Here is a 17351-nt window from a genome sequence, read left to right on the forward strand (position 1 = left end):
CGGGGGGGGGGGGGGGGGAAACCCCTCTCCCCCTCCCTAATCAGGTTCCTTCTGGGGCCTGCCCCTGCCCCCCCCCCAGCTCAGTACTGTAAAAGGGAAAGGAGGGCTGCTTTAGTGCCCCCCCCCTAGCCTCTAGCCTGAGCTACTGCAGGCACATGCCTGAATTTCTTCAGTCCAAAGGGAATGTCTGTGCAGTTGCAAATTGGTTCAACCTAGGCATGTTAAACTAACCTACAAAGATTGAATCAATTCAGGCTCAGGCTTTTTGAATATCTGTCCCTAGCCCAGAAGAGATGAGGATAACTATCCCGGAGCAATATTATCAGTTTGTGGCTACTGTGTTTCTGCTGTGGATGGCATACACAGTCTATTAAAGTGCCTAACCTAAAGGAATAAGTAGCAACTTGAATCCTAAAGACCTTTCTCTTTAACGTAAGATTGAGGTGGGAACTACACTTTAAATCTCTTAAAAGAAAAATTGAGTGAAAGAGGGCAACCCATCTACTGGTTCACATCTTCATCTGTTTTTGTTGAGTGATACCGACTCTGCCTGCCTTTGTCAGCTTGTTGTTAATGCATCTAACACTAAACTATAAAACAGATGAATTCAGATTAATGTCTAATGATTCTGCACCTGATTTATGTTTCAAGGGTCCTAAAGGTGAAGCAGTTGGCTCAATCACTCAACCATTACCCAGCAGTTACTTGATCATCCGAGCAGCTTCAGAATCTGATGGTAAATAAACTTTGTTTTGTTTTTACTTTCAAAGCAACTGATTAGTGAAATCAGATGATTCCATTTTTCTTTTACAATAGCAATTGCAGCATCATGTTTTGCAGTTACAGGTGCTCTTTTTATTAAGTTGGTATATTTAGGTGGTTCTAGAGAAAACATTTTTATTTAATAATGCAACTTTTGACAAAATAAATCATAAACTGATTTTTTGGGCTAAGTTCAACCTGCTTAACAAATGAACACTGTACCCTGGGTCAACATTTTAAATGCCAAAACCCTGAAAAGTTATAAAATGAATGGCAAGACGATGTAGTTTTGCAAAGCTACGTTTGTGCAATGGTTCTTGCAGTTTAATCATATCAGTCCAGTTTAATTTATGTACATCTTATACATACATAGCACTGTTTTCAGTTTAAGTTTGGTAAACTTCAAGAAGATGTGAAGAGTGACTTTCCTGAAGTTCCCACCTAGTTTGTATGGCTTAAATCTGTTTCTTATCTCTCAAATGTTTGGTGCTACCCTTTTAATGTGAAATACTCACTAACCTTGGAAACTGGTATACTAGGGGAAATGGTAAAGATGCCCTACAGAAGGATCAGATTGAAAGAACAGATGTTTCCTTTTCATCTGGAAATGTTAGATCTTGTCTATTTGACTCGACACTTCTTTTGATTGTCTGCAAAATAGGGTGCACAATGGAGGACATAAGATCAATAAACAAATAATAATGCTCAGTATGAAAAAGGTTAGTGCTTAGGCCCCCAGGGTTCAGACTTAATGATTGGTAGAGGTTTTTAATGTTTTTCCTCCTCTTCCCAATCTTTAGCATTGTGCATCTTGCACATGAAGTATGTTTGTTTGGTCACTTTAATATTAAGATGGTTTCTATCAAAACGGGATGAAAGATGCAAGAATATGTATCTGAGCCCTACTGTTGAAAGGCCCAGAAAATAAGGTGGTAGTCACCTTATATGAAGGTAGAGACATCTGCCATACTGTCTAGTATGCCATTCTGGCCAGTCCTGCCCAGAAGTCTTTCTCTCACCAAAGCTGGCCATGAAGTATTTTTATAATTTAGCACATGAAGGGTATTACATCAAAGATGCTGAAGAAACAAACTGTTACAGAAGATGCATGCTTGTTTTCCAAAGATAAAGTGAGCAGGTGTCCTAAAGAACTGTGAAGTGAACAGTATCAGATTTGATGATAATGTAAACATTTAAAGAATTTGATTTATTAATAAGCCTCTGTCTTTAGGCAGGTGTTGGATGGATGCATTGGAACTGGCTTTAAAATGTTCAGGCCTACTTAAACGTACGATGATTAGGGAAGGTAAAGAACATGACTTGAATGTTCCAGCAGAAAATGCACATGTATCTTTCTATGGATTGCTGCGTGCTAACAACTTGCACAGTGCAGAAAACTTCCCGTAAGTAAACCAAGCCCTTAATTTAAATGTTATATAGAAAGAACCAGACTATGAAAGGCTGTTTAAAATTCCTGTGTCTCAGACACATTCATTAATTTGAAATGACAGTTATGGTCCTCCATGGCAAGAGCCTCTTTTAAGATGGGTGTTTCAACTGCATTTCAATTTTGTGGGTGCAAATACCTTCATTTTTTAAATAGAACTTTTCAGTGACACAAGGTGAAATTTCACCTTTAATCATCCAATCTTTTCCTTGCTAGAAACAGTAAAGAATTCTTCTCATCTTGGCTCGGTCTTAATATTGGCTATCCCTCTAAAATGCGTTCTATTCAGAAGGTAGATTTTAGTGCTCACATAATGAGCATTTTGAAAATATAATCTTAACCCAGCAAGGTGAATCAGTGGTATTTACAAAAAGGGGCACTTATTTTTCAGACTGACCACATTTATTTAAAGAATACAGCGAAAGACATTGACCTTCTCTTAAATAATGTATTCTGGAACTTCAGTCATTGTCTGGTACATCTGGAAATGCAGCTGACTGATATAAGTTGTTTACAGTTATCCTTGATGTTGCATGTGCCTGGAAGAACTCCAAAAGCCACAGAGCCCCAGTTCTGGGAGAATACACTAAGAACAATACATTTTGAAATTGATATTTAGTACTTTCACTCTCTAATACTGGACAACAGAAACAAAAGTGTACTGTGTCCCTACTTCTTGAATTTTCATTTTCTGCTTGGAGATATGTAGCCAAAAAGCTTTCCTTGATTACTTGAAAGATGCAGATTGTACCCACAACAAACCATTTGATTAGCTTTCCTCTTGAATTGATCAAAATATGCCTTGACTTATTGCTTGTTCCCTTTTTTCATGATTTTAAAACAATTTTAAAGTATTTTTGGACAAGCAAAACTTTTCTTACATAATGTAGCACACACTCCACATATGTGTGCATATTAAGCTTATTTTTTGACAGACCATTTCTGTGTGATAACAGTATTTGTGTTTTTTTTGCTTTTTTGTTTTTTTTTTGTTTTTTTTTAAAACCTCAATTGTGGTGTCTTTATGTGGTCATCCCTTATAAACAGATTTAGAAGTCATTTAAGTTCACTGTTTGCATCTGGGTTAAGAAGGCTTTTGTCTGAGAATTTCCTCATGCTTTAAAAAACCAGGAATACCTTGTAGCAACAAGCTAAGCTCGGTTCCATGTCCTGCTTCCTGTACATGCATCTCAGCCTTTTCTGCTTTACGAATGGTGCATTAGAAAGTATGTGCCAGGAAATCTCGACCTCCACGATTTTTCCATCTTTTCCTTTCCCCACGCCATCTGTGCGCCCTGGGTCAGGGTGTGATTGATCTTTACTCCAAGTAGGTGCCCTCCTCTCGTGTTTGTTGCTTGTCTCCCCAGGATAGGATGTTGATTTTAGTTAGAGTATACTGGGAAGACCTCTTATTTGGAGAAATACAGCGCTGTTGGCTAATCAGCCTGAAAAACCTGCACTGAGGTTGTCTTTTTACCTTAGACCCAAGTATTTGACACAGTTCATGGAGCCATTGTATACAGACAATCAAGTAACTTTAGGGACTCTTGAAATGCCTCTGGTCCTCCCACTCCACACTAACTCCTTTCAGCCAATAAAATGGCTGTATGCAACCCGGTTGGAGATGATTAAATTGGTTATCCCTAAAACACTAATGCTGCTACTTAATGTGAGCTGTTTAGTTGGTACAGATTATGATCATAGTTCAGATGCAATGAACAGTTTAATTAAACACTAAAATAGTTCCTTTTAAATATAGCTTATTTCTAGAGTTTTAATTAGGCAGAATTTGAAGGAGTATTCATGTTTAAGCTGGTTTGCTAGAAGTAATTGAAAAATACAACTTGCCAAAAAAATCTTAAAATAGGCCCCCCCTCCTTTTTTCCCAGGTACATGTAACTCATAAATATATAGACAGTGAGGCTAGCTGTACATTTTTGGGGAAGATTTTAACCAGTGGGGGAAGAGGAATGGAAAGCAACGTCAACTGAACACAGTCATTGCTAGAGAAATGTTAATGAGATGGCATTTCCCTGAGCTCTGTCTCTTGCTTTTAAGTTGTGCTGTACTATCCTTTTTGATATAGGAAGTTCAGTTTTCTCAATTGTATTAACTAACTGGACTACATATCTACTTGCGTGTTTCCCTGTGTGCACACAACATGCTTTTTAAACTAGCCTCCCCCCCCCTCTCAAATTACCTAGGTTACTGTTAAACATCCTTAACCATTTACTTTTTCTTATGCTTAAGCACCAAAAAAGCAGGTCTTAAGAAAGTTTTCCCTTACAGAGGTCCTTACTTCACAAGGGCTGGTAACAATTTATTAGTTTAAAACAAAGCAAGCTAAAATAATACATGTCTGAGAAATGCAAGTTGGTAAAGGTCCTATATTATTAAATGTTACTAAGTGCTGTCAGGTCAGGATTGATGACTGATGTCCCACATCATGGTAGGTCTTGAGTTTGGAGGTATGGAAGTGTTGGAGTTGGTAAACTGCAAAATTTGACATTTGTGTCTTTTTTTCACTTCAGACTAAATGACAGTGAAATTGAAAGGCAGCATTTTAAGGATCAAGACCTGTACTCTGACAAATCTGATAAAGAGAATGATCATGATCATGATGAGTCTGATAATGATGGGCTGGGGAAAAGTGAAGAGAGTGACAGTGACACGTCAGAACGGCAAGATGACTCTTACATTGATCCAGAACCTATTGATGATCTCAAAGAAACTACGTATTTGGAAGAAGCTCATGAAGAACTTGGAGAGGTAAAAATGTCATCTTTTGTAGTGCCTGTCTTATTTCTGGATTTAAAATTGACATCAGCATTTTGTCAAATCAAATAGGACAAAGTTGCTGTGTTGAATTGGCCTTTATTTTAAGCAGGCTTGCCATGCAGCATGCACTACTTGTCCTTTGGTAGATTCCTGCTGTCCACCATTCATGGGGTTGACCAAGAGCTTTTAGGAAAGGTGACTAATATGATTCTGAACCATTTTGTTCTGTATTGTTGATATAGCTTGTTAGTTTAAAGAGGCAGTTTTGAAACCAAGGAAAAGGGCTAGAAGCATTTGTTTTTTAAATGTGAGTTGATTCTCCTTTTTATATAGTTCTATTTTTCATTCTGTCAAAGGGGCCTGGAGTCACAGGATTTGCAGGACTTAGTGGCTGACTTGTCTTCAGTTTGCATTAGCACTTTGCATAGTAATTCTCCATTGGTTCTGTGTGGGAACTAAATTATATATTTTATTACTTTCAAATACAACTGATTTGTTTTTATAGTTACATTGTCTGAAAAGGAATCCTTCAATGGTTACTCTGGCATCTTCCCCTAGGAAAAACTTTTTTTACCAGCAGTAGAGAGTAGGTAAGGTGGCAGGTAGTAATAGTTAATCTGTCACTCAAAAATAGTTACCTATTTTTGGCCTCAAAAATATTTTTGCTTTTAACTGCTCAACTAGCCGATAGTTGTTTTTGAAATACAACCTAGTTTTTTGTTCGCTGACACTGCTGTGTTCCTTTTTTTATTTTATTTTATTTTATTTTTTTTTTTTAAAGATCTTTCTCATAGACTAGAACAGTGGTTTTTGACTGGTGGTCCACAAACTGTCTCAGGGGTGGGGGGAGTCTGTGAAAGATGACTGTGATCAATCAAAAGTGTGTGAGTTTTTAGGGGTCTTCACATGGGAAACTGGTGCCTCCTGAGTCTGGGGGGACACCCACAGACAACACTGCAGGTGGTGTCATCAGCAGGGGCAGAGCTGGTGAGCACCCACAGACACGGCTGGTGGTGTCATTGGTGAGGGCAGAGCTGGCGAGTGGATACTGGCAGGGACGGCCCTGTCGGGGTGGCACTTGCCCCCCTGTGCCCTCCCTACCAGTCACCTATGGGTCTGCAAATGAGAAAAGGTTGAAACCACTGGACTAGAATGGCCATTTTTAAGTGTGCACAGCAGCATCAGGGAAGTAGTCTCCTAAGGGAAGAAAGGAATGAGAGACCACTGAAGGGCTGAGGTGTAGATCTGAAGTAGGAGGCAATATTCAAAATAGTGAAGAGCTGCCCATGTCTGCCACCTGAACCACATCTAAGAGAATAGAGGGGAAAATAATTGATGCCTGGAAAAGGAGCCAAAGGAAAGAGCTGACCATAGTTTTATCTGGAGGACTTTCACTTCATGTTTGGATATGATGGAAGGGGAAGGGACTCTTGTTAAGGCTTACATTGCATTTCTCAGGATAACTCTTGCTCATATAAAGAACTGTGTAAGGGAAGTAACTGGTCAGGCCCCGTGTATCCTAAGCTAAGGTGGTCTTTAAAATATGCGCAGGTTTCCCCCTTCCCTAAGGGATCTTAGGACATTTTGAATTCTGTTCTGCTTTTGAGTGAATACTTTTTCCTATTAGGCAGGGGAGGCTTCTCAAACAGAAGTAGTATCAGAGGAAAACAAAAGCCTGATCTGGACACTGTTGAAACAAGTTCGTCCAGGAATGGACCTGTCCAAAGTTGTACTGCCTACGTTTATCTTGGAACCACGCTCTTTTCTGGACAAACTCTCTGACTACTACTATCATGCGGATTTCTTGTCTGAGTGAGTCTGTTCTTAGCTTCTTTTTATGGGCAAAATATTGAAATGGTTTTGTAGTTTTGTGTTTGTCTTGTTTAAACTGGTGCATAGAATGCTGTGCGCCCAAAAGATGGTCTGCCAACATATCAAAAGCTATGCTGTAAGATTTTCTTGGCTCATAAAGGAGAAATGACTAAAGTTGAGATGTTGCATATCGCAGGCAAAATCTTATGGTAAGAATTGGATAGCAACTTTCACTCATGTTTCAAGCAGCACTGACAGGAACAAAAGAGAAACCCTTCAAAATCTGGTCTTTTAAGGGAACTTTCTCTCCTCTTAAGTTACAAAGTAGTTGCTATTTAAATGCATCTTTGAATGGGGTGGGGTGGAATATGCTGTCACATACAGCCTAGATTAATTCATTTGCTTTATCTGAGCAAATAAAGAGATACAAAGGATGTGACATGGAATATTCTGCTACTTCAGGTCTAATTTGCTGTGCCCGTTAGAGCTGCTTTTTTCCTTTGCTTAAAAAAAAAAAAAAAGTGTCCTCTGTAGATTGGAAATTGCATGGGCAAGGTTTAATGGTGCAGGGGTTGAGATGATACTATATCTTTGCAATGCTGCTCATGTTCTTCAGAACTGAGCATATTTGGTCTGCAGAAGAAATACTTTTTCCACAGCCTTTTTAAGTGTAGTATGGGAAAAATGCATAAATCTTAAAAGTTTTAAATTATCCATATAAAATAAATACAAAAAGGATTCTACTTCAGACGGTAAACTTCTGAAGTGAACTACATCTGTTTTGATCTACATTATTAAACTACAGTGGAAAAGAACAAAAGATGATAAACTAAAACAAAATAGTTAAATTTCAAGAATGCTGAAGCATCTCAAAATGAAAATGTCTCTATTTAGGATGCTTAACTCTGCATTACCAACTTGTTCATTCTACCTATCCATTCTAACTAGTAGAAGAATTTTTCTCCCCACTTTACATTAGGAAGAACTTGCAAAAAAAGAAAATAAATAAGTTTTAAGAGGTAGTCTCTTGAATTTTGTAAAAAGTTGTACTATGATTATTTCTTTTATATGGTAGCGTTCTACTATAGTATATTCAAACAGTTTGGCTGTTGGAAAAAGAAATCTTGGAATATTCATAATCCTCATCTGCAGACTTGTTGCTAGCTGTGTCCATTATGTAACCAGCAGATAAAACTGTACCTGTATACCTAAAAAAAAAAAGATGTGTGCTCTTACCTATTCTGCTTGCATCAATTCAAAAACTGATGACAAGGTTTATCTCCAGTTCAGTGAGGATATGGTTTAAGTAGAGTTATTTGGAAATGCCAGAAGATGTGCCATCTGAAATACTTTAGTTTTATCAAACCTAGGGCATGAATCCATGAGAAACCTGGCTGAAGTTTTGGTGGCTTGTAGGTAATTTAGTGCTCTATTTTATATTGAAGGGGGTTTCTGCTACAAAATTTTCTTTCTCTGAAAGTTTTAGAAAATAATCATTTCATTTTGATTCGGACTGAACTAAAATATTCTTTTTGCAACCTGAACGTGTTTTGCCCTGCTGTATTGCAGTACATAGCCATGTAATTCAATAATGATGGTAGATTACAAATGATTGGATATCTATTGTGGTGTTTCAATCTGATCTTTAATCTGATAATTTTATGTAATGTTTCATAGGGCAGCTCTTGAAGAGAATGCTTACAATCGTTTGAAGAAAGTAGTAAAATGGTATTTGTCGGGATTCTACAAAAAACCACAGGTAACTTTCTACATCTTATTCTTGCCATTGATTAAGAAAGAATGGTAATAGTAACAGTAATTATGTTAATTTACTTTTTAAGTATAACATGTACAAATAAATAAAACTCTTCTGTTTTTGAATGCAAGCAGCATTTAAAATACTCAGTACCTGTTTGTTTTTTAAGTAAATGTTGAAATACCCAACTTGTTTAAAAATACTTATTTGCTTTGTTCCTCACTGATGATAACATTCTGTGTGGAGAGAGACTGCCTGCACTTCATAGCAGCACTTTTTTTACTCTTCAGGCTAACCCCTTTACTTTCGTATAGCTTTTTTTTCTTTCTAGTCATCCAAACGAGGTAGGGTATTTATGTGGCAGTTGGCTTAGTCTGCTTAATCTCAGGCAAATGAATGATCAAACTTTGCTCCTATAAGAACCTGGTGTCTCCCATTATACACAAAGGGAAAAGCAAATACTTGCTGGATCTTCCATTGTCCCTCAGAATTTGTGGGTGCAGTCCTCAAAGACCAACTCTTTTACTGTGCATTCTAACAAAAGTGGGTTTTTTTCATTTTATTTTTGATAATGCTAATGCCAGTTTTGTTGCATAGTATTTTTTAAGGTGTATGCTTGTCTTGTATGATCAATTTGTCTACGATGTTTCTGTACAGGGGCTAAAAAAACCATATAATCCTATACTCGGTGAGACTTTCCGCTGCATGTGGATTCATCCAAGGACCAACAGCAAAACTTTTTACATTGCTGAACAGGTATTAGCCAAAATGTTTTAGAATTGTAATAGACGCCTCAAGAATTTGGCAGCAGTTGATTCATTTGGCTTTGATTTGATAAAGAAACGTTCAATAAAGATCTTCTGAAGACTTCTGTTGGTCTCCATTGGGTAAACTTTTTAAGCACGTGCATAAACTAAAATGTGAAAGCAGTCCCCTGGCTCCTTTTACACTGATTCTCACTGCCTTGATGAGTATTAAGAGCCGAAGTTGTTGCATGACATTTTCTTCGGGTTTGCTTACTCAGGAGGATAGCATGCAGTTTTGGAGAAACCTAGTAAGATCACTTCATAAAGCTGCTGCCTTGGGGACTTGCTACTATCTGACTAATGCACCAAGAGCAGGTGTTGGATTGCTTTTGGTGAGGGAACAGGGTGCTGGCAGAGCTGCGTTTGTCTTTCTGTTCAAGTAATTGAGTTCCTCAGCTCACCTTCTCTCAGATGTCGCTCTTAATTCCAGGACAGTTGCAGACAAAGGGAATGACTTGTAAGAAGGAAGGAGTTTGTGTCTGAATGCATCTCCTCTGTGTTACACCTCTGTTTCAGAATAATATATCTAATGTATCCTTTAGTTCAGGATAGAGGTGATATTTCTATCTGTGAGAGGAAGTTGCATGTTCACTCTTCCACATATTCCTCAGAGGTAATTCCTTAGCCATACAGCTAGGTATCCAGTTCCTGTAGTAGGTTTCTAGTGAGGCTATAAATTCAAAAACTGAGTTGCTGTTGATCAAATTAACCATGCTATGCCCATCTGAGAGCAAGGCTGAGCTAGTTGCTGCATCAAAAGAAAACCAGTTCTGTTTGAATATCCATCATGCACAGTATTGTAGATTAGTCTGAATGAAAGTGGAGCAGAACTAATGAACCCATGTGGCATGGATTTCCCATGTCAGTATATTCCATTCTTCAGCACCCAAATAGATTTAACAGAAACATTTGAGTCTTTCTTCAGAAAATTGGCTGTGGCCATTGGAGACAGTTTTTTAGCTTAGATTTTTTTTTTTAAATTGAGCAGCCCTTACATGACTACACCTATTCTGTGAGTAAATATGATTTATTGAATAGCATGTTCACATAGTCTAGCATTTAAAGTTTCCTCCTTCTCATTTCTTCAACACCCTTATTGAATGCAAGGGCAGGTACTACTTTAAATATCTTCCAACCTCTTAGCTGTAACAATTTTACCTCTTGGATTTCCAGTTACCATATTTTCTTGCATACCATATGCCCCAAATAAGACACGCACCTTAGGGTAGGCAGAATGAATGAAAAGATTTTTCCAAAATTGTGGCTGAAAGCTGATTGCAGGGAGCTCACTGGCTATTTCAGGAAAAAGTTGACTGAGCAGCCAAATTGGCAGCAGCTATCAAGGCTAAAACTAACTTTTGCCTGAATTGCTCAGCTGGCTGAGGGCCGGTGACCTATTCCATGCAGTCAGCTGTCAGCCCTGATTCTGGAAAAAACTTACTTTAAGTTCTGCCTGCCCACAAAGAGGCACAAGGCCTATATGGTATGCAAGTAAATATAGTGTATGCATCTTCATTTTCCTCCTTTTTTATTTTTGGCAGTTCATTAACTAGCACAAGACTTATTACAAAGTGTTATCTGCTTATGTTCAAATATGTCTTTCAACAGGTGTCTCATCACCCCCCAGTATCTGCTTTCTATGTTAGCAACCGGAAGGATGGGTTTTGTCTCAGTGGTAGCATTCTGGCCAAATCCAAGTTCTATGGTAAATTTCTATACTATTGTTCACAGAATCTGTTGGAGGAGTTGGAAATTCAATTAAGTATTTTAATGAGTGGCATCTGAAGCCATAGCTCTCTTGTTCTATAAATTGTATTTAAGACTTCAAAAGCCATATAAGCATTGAAGAATCAGATTAGTTACTTTAGGATTTGTCCTTCCCCATATAAAACTTCATGACAACTCCAGCTTCTGCTGCATGCTCTATGCCAGAAGCAGAGCTACTGCCACCTGCTACATGCCTTATGCCATGGTAGTGGTACATGGGGCATATGGTGATGACAGCTCCAGCTCCGGCTTCAGCATGGGGCATACAGTATACAGCAACAGCAGGGCTGCAGCCAAGGAGGGTAGGACTGCTTTGATGACAAGTGAAACAACAGCTAGGGAGTGACTGGGACTGTATCAGCCTTCACTGTCCCTCCTGCTGCTGATGGCCATGTTCACTGGACCCCAAAGTCCTGGGATTCTGCAGCAATCCAATCCCCCAGCCATGATCCCAACTTGTGGTAGCCTGGCAAGCCAGGTAGAGCAGCTCTGCAGACCAGATCTGCCCCTCACATGCCCCTTCCTGCCCTCCACCTTCTCCCCCCCGCCATAAAGGATCAAAATGTAACAGTAGGTAGTCCCGTCTGCTTAATTGATCATTTTGCTGATTTTGAAATGCCTGTTGTCTAGGAGTTTGGAAAAATACATAATTTCATTATAGCTTCTTTGTCTTTCAGGAAATTCATTGTCTGCCATACTGGAAGGAGAAGGTCGGTTAATGTTCCTAAATAGAGGGGAGGATTATGTAATGACCATGCCATATGCTCATTGTAAAGGTAGGTTCTTCCCATTCAGGAGGTAAAAATGTTCTAAAAATAGAGATTCTCCTAAACTGTGGATAAGCTTGATATAGAGACAGTCTACTGTAAAGTGAATATGTCTGAATGTGTATAATACTAACCGTTATTTTAATTCTAGGTGTTCCTAGTTTTTAACACAATATAAAAAAATTATTTTTTCTGTTACTTAGCTATTTCTGTTTTAATTAATTTTGAAGCAATCCTATTTTAATAGCAAAAAATACAAATATGCTTGGAGTTGCATTAAAAATAAATAATTAAAATCAAAAGCTGATTGATTTGACTACCTGAGCTGTTTCACTGCTTTTCTGACCTAGAGGTCTGGATATTTTTAACTAGTTTTTAAATGCTGCCTGGCTCTTTCCCCACTTCCAGTTTTTTCTCCTTATCTAGTTTTACAGCAGTATATATGAAATCATGTTTCTAGCTGTTCCCAAAGTGTTTATTTTGTTTACTTAACAGTGGATGTGCCTATACATCTTCCCATGAACTGTTTTATTTTTATCTAATTTTTACATAATTCTTTCACTGCGAAGCCAGCACTTCAGCTTTTTTATTAGAGAGCTTGCTTCTGATGATATTCTTGAGAACTGAACTAAATGTTTAGCTGCCTCATTGAAAGTTAAAATATTTCCTTGAGGCTCCCCAAAATAAATGAAGATAGGGAAACGTGTGTTACTCTAATATTCTCTTCAATTAGAAAACAGAGACTATTCAGTGTTTATAACATTCAAAAGGTCTGTCAAGCCTGCTTATGTGGCTTGCCAACAATGTACAATTGTCTGCCTATAGTCACTTCTCAGTGGGAAATATGTTGGTGCTTTATACGAATATTTGGATTATATGATGGGCAGTAGGACACATTTGAACTAGAATGACTCTGGTTGTAACACTATTTGCTCTTTATCCAGTGTGTCCAACCATATATCAGCAGAGATTGACCACAAGGCACAGAGGCTGTCACTTCTGAAAATGTTGCTGCATAGTAAAATAAGAAATCGAAATGAACTGTGCATAGTTGAATGTTGGAATGTTTAGTTATGTTTTTCCCACTTCTTTCTGGGTTCTTAATGTTTTGTTTCATGCCAGAAATACTGTGCGTTTGTGTCAAACCACACAAAATAATACCTACATAAGTACAGCCATATGTATCTTTAATAGAGTTGCTGTTTCCCTGCTATCAGTACTACTACTCCTGTAGTCTTATGTTTGTTTAGCTTGAATAACTATGTGTATACATTTGGTGTGTTTTAATTTGAAAATTGTGACATCTATTTCACTCCTGTATGTTGGGAGCAGAAAGGGGCGATTTGGCTCAGTCATGGGAAGACATGCTTTCAATAAACTCATCCCCCACACAATCGTATTAAGACCACATTTCAAGTAAGTTTTCATCTGGTGAAAACCTACTGATCAAGTGAATTTCCTTTGCTTACTTGATTAGCAGGATATTTACTATCTGTCTGCAAACTCCTGTTAGCATATCTCCTATTGGTAAAAGTAAATGTCCCTCATTGAAGTCAGCAACGTGTACTTCCAAAGCAAGCAGCTCTTAATTCATCTTTCTTACGGGTAGTACAGCTGGTGTGGTTCAGTTTTCATTACAGTACTTGAAACAGTGATAGGCAGCCCATAGTCCTGACTGGGGGAGAGAAATTCTGAAAAAGAAGGGCTTCCTTACCTGTCTGCTCCATCAAACACCGAAACATTCACTCTGAAGTATTTGAACAAAGATTTTTTTGTGTGTGTGCATCTTGCTTTAATTATGTATAGAAGGTAAAAGCCCATTGAAGGGAATTTATTTTCATCTTGTAAAAGATGAGCTCTGCTTTTCTGCAGGAATTCTTTATGGCACAATGACTTTAGAGCTTGGGGGAACTGTCAACATTACATGCGAGAAGACTGGATACAGTGCAACAATTGAATTCAGATTAAAGGTCAGAAGGTTTTTATGTGGACAAGTGGGTGCAACAAGTACATTTTAAATTTGGAGAGAACTCTTACCAAGTCAATATTTAGAATTTCCAAATCAGTCTGTGGTACCTGTCTTTAACTGCTGCAGGCTTAATTATACAGTTAAAAAATGTATAACCATTATTATAAACTGCTACCGACAAAGCCATGCAAATCTAGCAAGTAAAAAATCCTTCAGGATTAATGCTGATGTGGATCACTAGTTAGCATACTCTTGTTCAAAGGTCCCAGATTTATACTGGACTTAAAACTCTGTTCTTAATGATATAGTATGCATGTGCTGTGGGTCAAAGGAAGCACTTAAACCAGTGGGTTTGGCAGGGGGAGGGGGTTGGCTCTGTTCATAATAAAATTCAAGAACCCCATTGCCTTTTTAAAAAAGATGAAAAAATGATTTCAGTGGTTGGACTAACATTCTTCATCTTTAAAGTTTGTTTTTCTGTCCAAGGCCTTGTGACAGCCACATGGATTATATCATAGCTGCTATATTTGCTATTAAAATAAAAATCTTACAAATCTCTTTAGTTAAATACAAGACCAAAAATAGATGGGTAAAATCTTTCCATGCTATTGATACTTTATTAGATATCTAAATTATGCCCTCTGCCATAAGGAGTCCTCATGCTTTTTAATTGGGATGATACACTGAGATGCAACAACCCCTCAAGTGACATGTGACAATACCTCTGGTAACAAATTGCTGCCCAACAGTGTGTCGTAGTGTTGCTCTCATGCTGACTTAGAGGATAGCATCATTTGCTAGATCGCCAGTGCTGTTTCGTGCAGCATTCTGCAGGAGATCTGATCACATCATCTCAGCACAGCTTCTGAGAAATGAGAGGATAACAGAAGAAGCTGCTCTGGCTGGAGGCCTCATCCCATGGTTTAGATGGTCACAGGACGCACCTACATGTGTCCCTACAGCACAGTTGTTACTGTGCCATCATTTAGTACTTCCTTTTAGAAATGCTAGATGATGGCGCAGTAACAGCTGGTACTGTGCCATGCTGGCAGAGCACAGTTATTTTTTAGCTGCTACGTTGCTATAGCAATGTGCTATAACAAGGGAGTGCATTGCTACAGCAATGTAGCTGTGGTGTCACAGTTTGCGCCCACCGACGCTACGTCTTTCATAGTGTGCTGCTACAGCGGCATAGTCACGTGTAGACGCACCCAGAGACTTGGATTGAAAGTAATCTGGCTTGTCATACCAGTGACATGAGAAATAAATCTTCTTCCTCAACCTCCCTCCCCCTTCAATAACTTGTCTTGTATACAAACATTGTATTAAACTAGAAAATAAACTAATATCTTTTTTAATTGTTTTATTTTGTAGCCGTTTTTGGGCAACAGTGATAGTGTTAATCAAATATCAGGGAAAATTAAACTGGGCAAAGAAGTTCTGGCTATTCTGGAGGGTCACTGGGTGAGTAATGATTGAGTTTTTATTTTATAAACTTTGCCTGTAATTAGGAAATTACAAGTGAATAAAAATCTCCTTTCATATTTTTAAGTTTGCCTAGAGATCAAGCTATGTTATTTTGCCTGTAAAAACTGATGCTGTAGAATTGCATCTTTATATTGACAGTCTTGCTATATAAACCCAGCTTTCAAGAATGTCTCTACAATCTAGATAACAAGATTTGTTTGTCACTATGTAGCTCTCTGCAAGGGAAAAGTTGTCTGGAAAGGGTGCATTGTACCAGAGAGAGAGAGAGAGATTATGAATCGGTAGCAATATCTTACAGAATGATATAATTGATATAATTACAGCCTAATATACACCTAGAAAACAAAGGGCTTGCCTATATTAGCAGGCATCTCTGTAGCCCCCTAGTAGAGATGTAGCATATGGTAGCAGAAAGGATTTTCCTGCCGGTGGCTACACCACCACTGCAGACAATGTAAATTTAAACCAGCAGAAGCCCTCTTCAGTTGACAAAGCTGTCTCTAAACTGGGGGTTTTGCTGGCATAGCTATGCTGGCAAAGCTTTATAGCATAGCCCAGGAGTTTTCAACCTTTTTGGGTCAATGTACTCCCGCAGCTGGATGCAGAGTGGGCTGGTGTATGGCTAAATGTGGAGTGGTGGCAGCCGCTGCATACAACTTTCCCCCAACATCCGGGCGGGTGGGCGGCCCCTGATGTGTAGCGGTGCTCTATCCCTGCCCACCTGCACGTACCCCCCAGGGCCTTCTCAAGTACCTCTGCGGGTACGTATACCCCCAGTTGACAACCCCTGGCATAGACCATGCAGGAGACCTGGAGTTCAAAGCTGCATCCTAGTATATTAAGTTTTGAGGCACTACTGCTTTGTTGTAGTATTAGAGCCCCATTAGTCAATACACATGGGCTTTGATATGCAGTTAGTTTAAAAAGCATGGAGAAAAATATGTCCATGTTTTTCTGGTTCTGCAAAGATATTTTCTAGACTCCCTTTTTTTTCTAAGCTATTTTAAAGGATTGAAAATCTAATTTTGTACATTTTTGTAGCAAAACTATAATATGTAACATACCTGCATACTTATGAGCCATCTGTACAGTAATCTAGTGCTTAACTGATAGCAGAAACTTCCTAGAAGATTTTCTTCAGCAGCACTGAAAGAGGATGACTTTGAGAGAGATGAAGTACATGAGGATAAATCGCAATAGCTTATTCAAGGCTTGTGGGATGTGTATCCTAGCTTTGCTGTTTTATGAAGTTAGCACGTAAGAATATATTTTGTTTAATAATCACTTGCAGTTCACAATTTAAAACTCCCAAGTTCAAGTTGTCTAAATAGGTTTTGTGATGCGTCCTAAACCAGAGGGTTTTCTAGATCTATTTTAATTATAACCAAACTTTTTTTTTCTTTCTTACTGAGGTGCAACCAAATTACCTACGTTAAGGTATAAGTCTTATTCTGTGTCTGTACTACAATCCAAGGCATGACTGGGCCATGGGTAGATATATCCACAATATAACTAGTCCAGGTAGCAATAGCAGTAAAGATGTGGTTGCATATACTTCAGTATAAATATGTTTCTAGAGTTCCTGGTAGATGTGTACAGCTACTGCACTCACTGCTTCAGTTTTCAATACTAGCACCATTGGAGCTATGGCTTCTCTGGCTGCAGTCACATCTTCAGCTGAAGTGTAACCTTAACTTGTGCACTGCTACTTGGCATTGTCACACTAAGACTTAATGGGTTTTTGAAGTGCTGAACGAGAGGATATTGCAATAAAGCAACTATAAAACAAGTTTTTCTCATACATTAACACGTCTCCTGGAATTCACCCTCCAGCGCAAGGTGGCGAAAGCCTCCAGCAGGGCAGCAGCCCTCAACTTCAGGAGGGCGGACTTTAATGAGGTAAGAAGACTAGTGGGGGAAGCACTGAGGTCCCAGACCTTGAGGGAGTTGAGTGTCCAGGAGAATCGATCGCTCCTTAAGGAGACGATCCTCCAAGCTC

At 38.6% G+C, this 17351-nt stretch overlaps 1 protein-coding gene across 5 annotated transcripts in view; it reads left to right on the forward strand.

The window, feature by feature from the left end:
• Positions 1-15502, forward strand: part of OSBPL8 (oxysterol binding protein like 8) — a 139434-nt gene extending 123932 nt beyond the window's left edge. For 3 of the 5 annotated variants that reach the window (XM_025200929.1, XM_025200928.1, XM_025200930.1), the window contains 10 exons: positions 652-736; positions 1994-2165; positions 4741-4978; positions 6615-6799; positions 8477-8558; positions 9213-9311; positions 10970-11066; positions 11806-11904; positions 13747-13865; positions 15239-15501. In XM_025200929.1, coding sequence (XP_025056714.1) covers positions 652-736; positions 1994-2165; positions 4741-4978; positions 6615-6799; positions 8477-8558; positions 9213-9311; positions 10970-11066; positions 11806-11904; positions 13747-13865; positions 15239-15343 — 1281 coding nt within the window. In that variant the 3' untranslated portion in view covers positions 15344-15501. Of the gene's footprint in view, positions 1-651; positions 737-1993; positions 2166-4740; positions 4979-6614; positions 6800-8476; positions 8559-9212; positions 9312-10969; positions 11067-11805; positions 11905-13746; positions 13866-15238 lie in introns of all 5 variants that reach the window. The other 2 variants (XM_006021122.2, XM_025200931.1) reach the window with 2 other exon arrangements.
• Positions 15503-17351: the final 1849 nt, after the last annotated feature.

Source organism: Alligator sinensis, unplaced genomic scaffold (assembly GCF_000455745.1).
Source record: "Alligator sinensis unplaced genomic scaffold, ASM45574v1 scaffold465_1, whole genome shotgun sequence".
NCBI lineage: Eukaryota > Metazoa > Chordata > Crocodylia > Alligatoridae > Alligator > Alligator sinensis.